The sequence below is a fragment of the Gobius niger genome (assembly GCF_951799975.1).
Source record: "Gobius niger genome assembly, chromosome: 6".
Classification (NCBI taxonomy): domain Eukaryota; kingdom Metazoa; phylum Chordata; class Actinopteri; order Gobiiformes; family Gobiidae; genus Gobius; species Gobius niger.
The window spans coordinates 29,399,536-29,412,656 of NC_136857.1; the positions used below are offsets into that span (position 1 = coordinate 29,399,536).

Consider the following 13,121-nt stretch of genomic DNA (forward strand, 5'->3'; position numbering starts at 1 on the left):
GCAGCATGCAAAGGTGTATGACTGAACTGGATCCACTTCACTTTCAGTAAAAGGACATCTTAAAAATACTCATTTCGTTTTCATAAAAGTTGTAAACTTGGTTGTGTTATGTGAAAAAAAACTCATTTTTGTCACACCCTTTTAACCAAGAATACTAAAATTATTTTGTCAGTCTAAAGACTATAAATTGTTTTAGTTTGTTGAAGCCATAGCAATGTAATATTCAAGCTAATGCACTGACTGAAGGACGAGCATGTTTACATATATGTTCAAGAGAGTATTATTTTCAAAATCATTAAAATAATTCAATTGTTCCTTGTTTTTTCTTCGTTTTATTTAACAAAAACGACAACTAACCCCTCTCTGCATCAACTGAAATAGAGTCATTTAGAAAACAAAATAGCAAATGATGTTTGCTTATTCTTGTTTGGTGTCTATTTCTTAATAGTGTCATTTAAAGACATTTTTAAAAATGTAATCAGTCTGATTTTTATTGTCCTGAACCTTGAAGCAAGCATTAATTACATTTAACTGTCAGTGTTGTCCCCAGTTGTTTGCATCTATATCTTGAGGGTCACATCACAACCTGAAAGGTTTTGGAACTCCTGTTCTATATGCTGTGTATTCTACTTCAATGGCTGTGTCATATACAGTCATTGAAGCATATTGAGTATACAGTATGCTATAAGTTAACTGCAGTGTTGGGGAGAATACTTTGTATTGTATTTAGTTGCTGTATTCTGAATACTTGAGCCTTAAAATGTGTTTTGTAACGTATTCTGTCACTTTGTCTAATCAGAGTACTGTATTCTGAATACTCTGAATACTTTTTAGAATACTTTCACATTGATAGTAGGGACACCTGTCATAAACTCACCATTAATGATGAACTCTTTAACTCTCTTGGCAAATGGAGCAACAGATACAGCATCATGTGAAACATGTGCAGTGTTTGTATGAACCCTTTATTTTATTTTAGGAGGAAAATCAATCAGTCAATCAATCAATCAATCAATCAAAGTTTATTTATATAGCACTTTACAACAACACCAGGAGGACCAAAGTGCTTCACAGAAAGATAAAAACATTTTAAAAACACCAAATGATTCCAACCTAGACACAATTCAGTGTGCTCTAAGTATTAAAAGCAAACAGGTCAAAAATTCTTTCTTAAAGAGGGGGTATTATGCTTTTTCAATCACATAGCACCAGTCTATATCACACTACACTGATGACTAAACCTTCTGTTGGTCTGTAAATGCAGTAAATTAGAATAACTGCCTTGTATAAAATTGCTCTCTCAAAGTGGCTGTAGCGAATGTCTTTAAATAGGCCACTGTCTCTTTAAGAACCTCTGACCCTTTCAGACACGCCCCCTCCACACGCTGTCTGTGGCATCAGTGGGGAGGGGGTTCTGCTGAGGAGCAGTGGTTGGTTTACTCGGCTGGTGACGAAAGCTCGGTGGCGTCTCCTGAGGTGGGGGCGTTCCTAGGAGGACTCAAAAATACGTGAATGTGCCAAGGCAACACTTCAGGCATGTTTTTAATGAGGGATTGACATAATAACATGATGTAAAGCTTTAATAATGTTGTGCAATATGGAGCTAAAATATAATGATTTAGTACTGGGATGTATTCCCTTGATATTTGGAAAGTAACTGTATTCTAGTAAACACTCATATGAAAGTAACTGTACCAAAATACAGTGACCGAAAATGAGTTTTCTAAATACGTATTCTAAATACTTGTATTAAGTTACTCCCCAACCCTGGTTAACCGTAATAAATCCTGATCATAGAGGCTGGAAACCATCCAAATGCACAACTATGAAATATATATGAAAGTATATTTTTTAAACATGTTTATTTCTTTATTTCGTCATGTAAAATCTGATGTAAACATTTTGCAACCTCTTGCTCTTGAACACACCTCGGTGACAGTGCACGTTGCGCATGCGCACTGTGGTTCTCCGCTGATGCAAGAGGTGTCGTGCAGAGGTGCAGCGGTGTGTGATCCCGGAACACTAAAGTACCACATTTCACTCTTTTAACAGGCAGCAAACATGTCCGGAGACGAGGTGAGCGCCCACACGACTTTGGTTCAGTGCACAGTATTCGTATGTGTTTATTCAGCTGTTATCCGTGAATTAAAATCCTTGACTCGGTGTAAAGGATGACTTCGGCCCTCTCCGGATCGCGGCAGCTCTCACATGGTTGCATCAAGCTAACAGCGGCCCACATCCCGACCGCTCGTTGTCGCATTTATAGCGTATCGCTCAGTTCTGGGCCGTGTCATTGGAATATTTTCAAAAGTGGAGTCAAATGTTCGGAGATGTTGTCCATCGGGACCAGATTAGATCAAAAGCGGTGTGGCCGCAGTTAGCTAGCTAGCAGCTATCTTCATTAGCTTTAGCCGTTACTGAAGCTAGTTACTGCTGTTCATTCACACTAACACAGCATGTCTTTGTTTTAAAGTGATGTCGCACAGATCAAAACCATTCGAGAACTTGTTCGTCTCTGTTTGATATTAGAAATCAGGCTGTCACGGATCCATCTGTTCTGTAATATGTTTAAGTATAGTTCTGTGCCTTTGATAGAAAATCAGATGGCATGTGCCTAAACATTATACTTTGTTAATATTGACCAGTTCATATTAATGCGAAACCAAACAATTAAAAAAAAAAAAATAGTATGAAATGTTAACTCTTTATATGAAGTGAATTTTGGGTTGTTGAGTGTGAAATGTTATTTGACGATGGCTGTAAGTGGGCACACCCATGTGTCTGGAGGGGTGATCTTTAATTCTAATGTGTTCTTGTGCTTTAATTTGTTGCTGATCTTGAACAGTGTTTCCCACACATTTCTCATAACGTTGTACTATTGTCCACATTTTTAATATTAAAGCAATGTTTTACAGAGTGTATATTTAGCCAGTCACCACCAACCTCTCACACACCTGAATTCAGACATTGGCAAAGTGGGTGAGATGCTTTGCCCAAGGACACATGTTATGATATTTTCCTTATCTCACACTTAGGGATTAGTTTTGCCTTAATTCAGTACAGTGTAATAATCTAACGTAATTGCAGAAAATGTAATGGGCATGTAATCACCAAGCATATGAGCAATCCCGTGAGCATGCAGGCTACTTTGTTACCATTTCTATGACCGTGACCCGGTCCATTGTGGAAGGGTCACTCATAAACTCATCCCTGTTAAGAACTAGGATGTTAAAGTCAGTTAGGAAAGTTAAGAGCGAGTTTAAGGCACTACACCTGATTTTACTTCTATAAATGTAGCATTTGTTTTGTCCTCCTCCAGTGTGTTGTAAGCTCATACGGAAAACAGTGTAAAACATTTGTATCAATTTCATGAACTTTCAGGCAATTTTTTTTTTTTCTTGTATTTTTGTGAAAGTGACCCTGGAAACCTGTCCCTGTGACGAATTTAGATGCTGCAAATATATTAGGGAAGTTACGGATGGGTTTGGACCACAATTAACGTTTTAATTTAGTGGTTTCCATTGTGTAGGGTCTTTAAACTTGCCATAATCATATACAGGGCTCAAAAGTGCTCTACAAATAAACGTGCTTTGCATAATTTACTCAAATGAGCATTTTAACATCTCTACAGTCATGAAGAAAGACTCCCCGTTCCAAGGCTTCAGACCATTTGCACAACATGGACAACAGACTTTCATTTAATAATTTCAGCAAAGTTTTCATCATTAGCAGCAGTTATAGATGTGAGAAGAATAATTGTTTTTTTATTTTTTAGACGCAACGTTAATTACAGCGAAAGGATTCTGAATCGATGCAGCGTTGTTATCGGGATTTAATAAACTATGGACTACATATTATTGCCTTTTACAAGGGCTTTTTTAGCTGTTGAAGTCGCTTTGGTTGGGATACCAAGTTCAAACTTTTGCAATTAGGCAATTGAAGTTATACAAGGATTACAAAACGTGGCGTCACAAAGTTGCAGACAGATCACACAGTCCTCGCCGTCATCTCTCATCTTCACGTGTCCAGGTCAAATCTTACTTCCAGGGTTAAAATATAATGTTGATTTTGCAAGAAGAGACACCAAAGCAAATCTCCACAATGCTGCTGCCTCTGTCTGATATCAAAGTGACAGTTCCTCTTGGTCTGGACGTGAGCAGAGCCGATCACAGATGGATAAACTATAGCTAATATAAATTACTACAGGTTACAAATCAATTTCTCCGTACTTTATATTCATTTGTCATAGCTTAAGTAAATTATAGAAACGTAATGAAGAGCCAAAGTTGTTAAAGATACTAAAATTAAATGTAAAACTACATATAAAAAACATTTTTTTTAAATGGAGTGAAATCTAACTCACGGCTTCATCCTTGAGTTCTGCACCTTTTAAAAAGAAGCCACATTTTGAACAGCTCTTAACAGTCTGAACTCCATTAGAGCTCCATTTCACTGTTTAATATTTATTTGGTCGGACACATGAGACTCATGCATTTAAGTAGAATATTACTTCTTATTATATAACATGTTTGACCATGGACGATGAATTGAGCGAGTGATAGATATTAAATAATTAATACTGGCAGTGAATCCTGTTCATCTTCACAGATTATCGTTGCAAGTTCCTCCTCCCACTTTCCTTTGACTCGAGCCAATGGTCCAAATCATAGGAATTGACAACAGCATAAATTTTACTGATGAGTCTTTTGGAGTTTGCATTCAAGTCCACAATGTTTTCAAAGAAGCAGACACAAAACTGAGAATGAGAATCATGAATTTGAAAAGTCTCTTTCACTTGTTGAAACGAGGCAAACAGTCCTTCAACAAACATGTCTCTGAGTTTCCTCAGGCCATGTGCGGCCCACTCTGCAAAAGAGCTGTCAATAATGGAAGGAACAAACACATGGTTTTGCATTACTGGAGCATAAATTAAGAGATTATTTAGAACAAAGCTGCTTTTAAAATGAGCCCAGATCTTGAATGAATGTTTAACTGGACATGTGGAAAATTCACATAAAGGTTGAGGGAAACTTTTTACACAGCAACACTGTTCTACGATCCAGTTCTTTCACTTCTAATCCGCTTTTATTGTTCCTAATAATCTAACGAAGGTGTTCCTGTCTCCTTCAGATGATTTTCGATCCCAACATGACCAAGAAGAAGAAGAAGAAGAAGAAGCCCTTCATGCTGGAGGAGGATGGAGAAGGGGGCCCTGGAGCAGAGGAGGCCAAAGAGGTGGAGCCCAAGGAGGCGGAGCCCGAGGCCGGAGACGACAAGGAGTTTGAGCTGGACGAGGACGACAGCAGGAAGAAAGGTTTGAACACCTCATATGAGGACATTTGAGCTGTGTTTGTTAGGGATGGCAGTAGATCATAGACTGGATGTAACATTATAACACTGCTCGGGCTATAGAATAAAGCTGAACACTTGCTTTAACATGGTGTTCCTGCATAATTCTTTGTTTGACTGTCCAATTTGTGCTTTTTCTAGAAACCTCAGATGATTTGAATGACCTAAATTTCTTCAATCAAAAGAAAAAGAAGAAGAAACCGAAAAAAGTGTTTGATAATGAGCTGGAAGAAGGAATGAAGGTAAAGGAAGAAGTTGACTCGTGATCGTGAATGGTTCTAATTGTGTATTCAGTAAGTAAAAAAAAAAACTTCTCAAACCAGGAGCTGAAAATCGAGGGAGAGCAGACGGAGGTTTTGGAAGAGGACAACCTGGACCTCATGCTTCCCGCCAAGAAAAAGAAGTCAAAGAAAGTGGAATTTGATGAAGGAGAATTGGAGAAGGACGATGGTAATGGGGACTGTGTAGTGAAATAACCCTCTGTTAAAGCTGTCTCGTGTTGTGAAACTCTGTTTGTGATGCGTTTGTGACGTGTTTGTGATGTGTTTCAGCGCTAGAGGACGATGAAGGTAAGAACAACGATGGCATCTCGTTCAGCTCTTCGACTGGACCGGCCTGGGCTGGCACTGAGCGCGACTACACATATGACGAGGTACCACAACTCATCCCAACTCATTACCACAGGAATGGGTGTCTACCTGTTCAGTAATGTGATATACAAATAATGGATGACTTTTCTCTGGGGCCGGCACTCAAGGGGACATTCAGATGCAATATTTAATACATGGCTGATAATGCTTTATACTTTTATAGAATGCATTTCTTTAAATAATGGGAAAAGGGAATGTTTTTGTATTACAAAAGCACGTTTCCTTTCGTAAAAGATGTATCCAATTTGTAGCCCGACCAATATGGATTTTTGGGGTCCGATACCAATACTAATATGAAGGGGTTGGTGTAGTTTAATTTATCTTTTTTTTTAAATCTCTTAAATAGTGTATAGTTAAACCTGTATTATTATAGTAAAGTAGTTTCCATCATGGAAATATATCAAATAGAGGTCGACCGATGTGGGTCGATGTCGATTATTGGGGACTTTGATTGGTCGATGACGATATGCACTGGCAATATGCACTTTCCCTACGGGGACAATAAAGTATTCAAACAAACAAACATGTTTTGGACCAAATTTTAAAAAAAATGTCTCGTCTATAATCTTGAGTCTGAAGCTTCTAAATGCGTCAGTGTTGAGCTGTGACAGCAGGGGGTGCTGTATATTCATGTCTAGTAGCTCCTTCAGAGAGCGCTTGTTTGAAAGACAAATGTCAGTAGATTCCAAAACAAAATGGTTCCGAAATTATACGCAAAAATCTACAACATAAAATACATAAAATAGGTACAAATCTGTGACCTGTTCCTCTGCTCCCCTGAGGCCTAGGAAGTTATGCGAGGGCTCATTTTAAAGCCCTAATAGCGCCCCATATGTCGGTCAGGCACTTGTCCAAATGCCAAAGTTGTAACCAATGATTGGTTACATGGTGATGCATCAACAATCCGCGTCTGTGTGAGCATAACATAGTCAAATGTAGCCAATTCACTCGTACTAATATACTCTGAAGCCTGGAACAATATATTGATACTTGTCATGCCAAGTATCAATACTTTTCTTTCAATACATTTAAGTTGTGAAGCTTGTTATCTGTTTAAAGTGTATGTGACACATTATTAGACACCATTTTTGCTAAAACATCGTTAACACAATTCCATTTCATATTTTGCTCAAAACTGTACCTCTGCTTTCTTTTAGTTTGACATTTTTGGTGATGTTTAGTTTCACTTCCTTATTGGGCACTGACAGGAAGTGACATAGATGGAGGCAAACTATTTTAAACTGTTGCCGTGCCAACCATGTTAAACTACTCTGGAACTACTCTTCATTAAATAAAAGTAAAAAGAACTTTTCTTTCCAACTTCTCCATTAAAATTGCTGCTTCACTGAAATAAAATGATTGAGTTACAACCGATGTTTTCCATCTAAATAAGTCATATGTTCAAACGCATTAAAGCCTGTTATATGCACTTATATTGCACAAATATCCAGACATTTGTTTTATTTATTTTTTAAAATAAATATGTAAATCACAATACTGTGTCGACATAGGTGTCGTGACAAAAGCGTATCGTCCCAGCTCTAATATATTTACATTTATTTGCCTATATTTTAATTGTTTTAGTATTTACATTGTTTTAGTGTCACCAAAATAACCCCACACATTTGGAAATATACATTTTTTAATTGTCCCACAGAAATTGTATAATAAACGGCTGTAAAGCACTTCTGCAAACACTGGCCTTCAACTTGTTAAACCTTTGTTTCAGCTGTTGAATCGAGTGTTTAACATCATGAGGGAGAAGAACCCGGACATGGTGGCCGGAGAGAAGAGGAAGTTCGTGATGAAGCCTCCTCAGGTCGTACGAGTGGGAACCAAGAAAACGTCCTTCGTCAACTTCACAGACATCTGCAAATTGTAAGTTCTCTACCATCAGACAAACACTGCTCGGCCCCTACACCGACGGGGTTATTAAGCCAGCTTTGCTTCCATCCCAGGTTGCATCGTCAGCCCAAACATCTCCTCGCTTTCCTCTTAGCCGAGTTGGGTACGAGGTAAGAGTTTTTCCGTAGCGTAATAATCTGTTGCGTGTTAATCGTAAGTGAACGAACACGTCTGTCCCTCTTTCCCTCGACAGTGGCTCCATAGACGGAAACAACCAGCTCGTCATCAAGGGCAGATTTCAACAGAAACAGATAGAGAATGTGTTGAGAAGATATATTAGTAAGTATCCTGATTCAAGGTAAACCCTTTGTGAGCACTGATGTACTCAAACCCATCTCTACTTTGTCAATGCACAGAAAGTTTCTCTTAAAGGAACAGGCCACCGTTTTTCCATCCTGAGATATGTTCTTACCTGAGCTTAGACGAGTTCATACGTACCAGTCTGGTCTTTGTGCCCGTGGAAGAGCGTGATAGCTTCCAACTTCACCCCCGTTTGGAGCTATAGGAATATACTGGTAGAGGCCAAAATGCTAACATCATCTTTGGTCGTTTTGCGTGACTGAGCGCACACACAAAGACCAGACAGCTACGCATCAACTCGTCTAAGCTCAGGCAAGAACATATTTCAGTATGTAAAAACGGTGGCCTGTTCCTTTTAAAGCTGAGATACGTGATTCATCCGTTTTCAACTGTGAAAGGAGCAGGTATTAAAGTATAAACTGTTAGCTGCACGCCCCAGTTGTTCATGTGATTAAACTGCCTGACGGTAAATCTGGGCGACCACTGAAAAAGAAGTACTAGTGCTTATTGTACACTTTCATTCAATTAAAATATGCAGTACTTAGATGCTGATTGAACACAGCTTTTTAGTTGTTGGTTTTCTTTTTTTTTGTTTCAAATTGCTGTGTTTACAACAAAGGCTCTAAAAGAAAATAACTTAACTGCAAAAAAAAAAAAAAAGCCCTAAAAATAAGAAAATAAGCCCTACCTCAGCTTTAAGACGGCATCTCTCAGTATTAGGTGATGTAACCTGTAGCCACAATACATCACAGGCACTAAAGCCTCCCATCTGACTGAGAGCGACACATTTTGTGTGCGCTCAGCTTAAAGGGACTATAAGGAGTTTAAAATTTTTAAAATTAAGTATTTTCCACCCCCCACATGTTCCAGCCATGTCCTAATGTGTAGAATGAGCTCAGACCTGTTAACCACAACTGCCTCTAAAATCCTGTACGGTCACTCAAAAATGTGTCACTTCGGCCCGAATTGCCGTCATGCACGAGCTTAAAGGGGGGGTATTATGCAAAATCGACTTTTTCAAGCTTTACATCATGTTATTAAGTCATTCCCTCATTAAAAACATGCCTGAAGTGTTGCCTTAGCACATTCACGTATTTTCGAGTAATCTGTAGAAACTCTGATGGCGGCCATTTTAGGGATAAAACGCCTGATTCCTTCAGGAAACGCCTCCGACCTCCAGGATACGCCTCCAACCTTTCGTCACCAGCCGAGTAACCAACCACTGCTCCTCAGCAGAACCCCCTCCCCGGAGTGTCTAGCCCTAAGATGTAAACAGAGTCATCATGGAGGATTAGCTTCATGTGTGGTGAACCGGAGCCACAGCAGACTTTTACAAAGACACACATCAGTGTTTCTGTTACCTAAACACCCAGGATTAAAACCGGTGACAAGAACACTTATTTCAGTGTCTGGTTCTGCGCTGGGCCTTGATGATGCACAGAGCCTCCGGAGAAAGCTAATGCTAAGCTAAACCTCGAGTCATCACGTGAAAACGAGAAATATGCACACATAAAGTCAATAAAACCACCACACACATAAAGAACCGTTTAACAATGATCACACACGGAGCCAGGCTTGTTGATTTGGAAGTTTATTGCTCACATTTCATCTACAATGGGTCATAGCCGAGTGGCTTTCTCCCGGAGCTAACAAGCTAGCCGCGACAAGCTAACGGGAAAATTCACTGAATACAAGCAGCATATTATGCATTGAAAACGTCACTAAAACAGGCAACTGCTTGAAGCAGCCTTTATGATGATCACACACGGAGCCTGGCTTGTTGATTGTGTAGTTTATTGCTCACATTTCATCTACAGTGAGTCGTAGCCGAGTGGTTTTCTCCCGGAGCTAAGGCACTATTAGCCACGACAAGCTAACAACCTTCACCTTCACAACATTCATTGAAAACAGGCAGCATATTATGCACAAATAACGTCAATAAAGCAGGCAACTACTCGAAGCAGCCTTTACGATGATCACACAATGAGCCTGGCTTTACACATTTGTGGTTTATTACAGACTTTTCATCAACAATGAGCTGTAGTCGATTATAACAAGCTAACGGGTAACCTCGAAAAACCACTGTCCACCTGCACAGATAATGTCCGTCTTTGAATCGTATGGGCTCCTGCAGATCCTGGTGTCGTCCATGGGGGTATAGTTAGAGATCCATAGGGCATGGCAGATGCAAAGAGATAGCCTCCAAACAGCAGTTATTTTTCAGGCAAGAGCCTCTTCCAAGCGTCCGGTGTGGAAGGTTTGTCTCCAAATAATATCCTGTGTGGCCATTGTTCACAAAGTGATAAACAGAAGCTCCTTTCCAACAATAAAAATTAAAATGCACCGATCGTAGTTTCAATACAGTTGAGACAACGAGCGCAGTGTTGTGATGCCACAGACAGCGTGTGGAGGGGGCGTGTCGGAAAGGGTCAGAGGTTCTTAAAGAGACAGGGGCCTATTTCAAGTCTTTCGCTACCGCCATTTTGAAAGAGCAATTTTATACAAGGCAGTTATTCTAATTTACTGCATTTACAGACCAACAGAAGGTTTCGTCATCATTGTAGTGTGCCATAGACTGGTGCTATGTGGCTGAAAAAAGCATAATACCCCCTCTTTAATATAGAAGGTGCAGTTCCACATATGGCCTGAGGTGGCAGTAGTGAGTATAAAATGGCGAACTTGCTTCCAGCCCCTTTAAGCAAAAAGCATGGAATTTATAAATGTGCCGAAGTTGAATTTAAATTCTCATTTTCCTGGTCAAGTCTTATTTTAGCCTTGTTTTTGTCCTAGTGTTTGTTAAATTCTTTTTCTGTTATAGGATTGGCCTGTATTATCCTGTTGATTAAAGCACGCCATGAATTTAGCTGTTTTTCTACTTTGGCAGCACTTCGTTCTGTACTTCCTGGATACAGTTGCGTCATTGTTCAACTCCAAAACTGTTTTTGAAATGTTGAAATCACTGACTGTCGTCCGCCTCAGTCCTATAGTTTCTCAAATATCCTCAAAGCACAAACGCAATAGAAATAGTGAAAATGTCCAAAGCGGTCATTTGCAGAACCCGCTGTAACCACAGTCTGCTCATTTCTCTCTCCACAGAGGAGTACGTGACGTGCCACACCTGCCGCTCCCCTGAGACCATCCTGCAGAAGGACACCCGGCTCTACTTCCTCCAGTGCGAGACGTGCCACTCCCGCTGCTCCGTGGCCAGCATCAAGACCGGTTTCCAGGCCGTCACTGGCAAAAGGGCACAGCTCCGGGCCAAAGCCACCTAAAGGCCGCCGCCCCCGGGCCGCCCCTCTGCCCTGCGCCCCCCTCCCGCGTCTCCCGCGAACGGGCCACCAGCCCAGGGCAGAGCGGCGGCGGCCTGTCCGGATGGCTGCAAGGACTCTCTGTAAAAGCGGAACTGTGGGGGGTTGGCTGTTGTTTTGTGAGGGCCTAACCAGACAGGAGTGAGAGGGGATCTGAAGCGGAAAGATGGGGTTCAGGCTCGAACGCTGATGAAATATGCTACACACCTGTTGGAGGCATTGGATTTGAGGAACCCTGCACCACTTAGTTTTTTTTTGTTTCATTTTGCTGTGATTATTAATACCTGCAAAACATCCAGATGAACACAGCTAGAATCTTTCTCATCCTTTCCAAAAAAAAAAGTTGTAATATTTCATTAATTGAATTTCTACATGCAACACGGTCAAGAAGATTATCTAACAATATTTTCTGACAACTCGCTTTGACTCAATACCAGGATGTTTAAATGTTGAATTGGATTAAAGCATTTTAAATACATTGCATAGGATTTCTTTTACATGGCTCTCTGATAAAATCAGCAGAGATGGCAACTGTGTGGTAAAGTCTGTTTGCTTATCTTCATGCAACAGTTGGCAAGCTGCGAAATGGATTAGGCAGATTATATGTGGCAGAATCTGTAACGTTGATGGACAATTTACAACACACTGTTATAATATCTTTTATGAAGCTCATTTTTCAGAATAGCAAACTGCTCTATTATTTCCTACTTCTGACCAGGAAACTCGGATCTACAGCTAAATATACATTCTATGGAGGTCAAAGTTTGGAGGCAAAACATTATTATAAAAAGACTGAAATGGTTCTTTGAAGGTCAATGAGGAGATCTGGCTGAAGTTCTTTTGAAATCCAATTTTTACAAAAATAAAATATTCAACTCTCTCTCCACCTCTGCTGCTTTTTCTGCATCATATGCACACACAGTTGCTTTTCTGACAATATGTTGCTGTGCATTCCATTTAAATAAACACTTGACACATACAAAATTATATTTTCAGATACTGAAAAATGCCTGGGTTAAAGAAAAAAGTCCTTATAAGTATTGCCTACACACACTTACGTAGGTAAATGTGCATTTGTATGTACATATTTTTCTTATATAAAAATGTGTCTGACACTAAGTCTGAATAATTTTAGCTCCCCACACAATCTTCACATAAACTATGTATCTAGAATACAGAAGTTGACTTGGTTCAGTTCAAACATCTGAATATGTGAAGTAATTTGTGTTTTCATTAGTCACCTCTTTTAACCTCTTACCTCCTGCCTTAACCGAGCCTTATTTATATTATTATATTATATTATGTTATATTATTATATTATGTTATATTATATTATTATATTATATTATATAAGACCTACATAACTGATCCAGACTCTTGTATTTCGCAGTTTTTAAAAGGTGTTTATGTCATGTTTTTGTTACTTCATCACTGTTTTTCTCTGCCTTTCACGCTTTGAAATGTTTTATTATTATTTATTATTATTATTTTATTTTTGTTGCTTTTAGGGGTTTTTGTTTGTGATTTTGTAGCTCCTTTTTGTATTTTTATCCTCGTTTTCGGGTTCGGGTGGGGGTTAAGAGGTTAAACCATTAGTTTATTTTGAAGA

The 13,121-nt window shown here is 39.4% G+C and overlaps 1 protein-coding gene across 1 annotated transcript; it reads left to right on the top strand.

The window, feature by feature from the left end:
- The first annotated feature begins 1,963 nt into the window (after positions 1 to 1,963).
- On the top strand, positions 1,964 to 11,592 carry eif2s2 (eukaryotic translation initiation factor 2, subunit 2 beta). Its single transcript, XM_079558071.1, has 9 exons — positions 1,964 to 2,076; positions 5,131 to 5,314; positions 5,491 to 5,591; positions 5,673 to 5,799; positions 5,901 to 6,001; positions 7,729 to 7,877; positions 7,958 to 8,014; positions 8,098 to 8,183; positions 11,301 to 11,592. Exons 1-9 carry the CDS (start codon positions 2,062 to 2,064, stop codon positions 11,474 to 11,476), a joined length of 996 nt encoding a protein of 331 aa, XP_079414197.1. The 5' UTR covers positions 1,964 to 2,061; the 3' UTR covers positions 11,477 to 11,592.
- Positions 11,593 to 13,121: the final 1,529 nt, after the last annotated feature.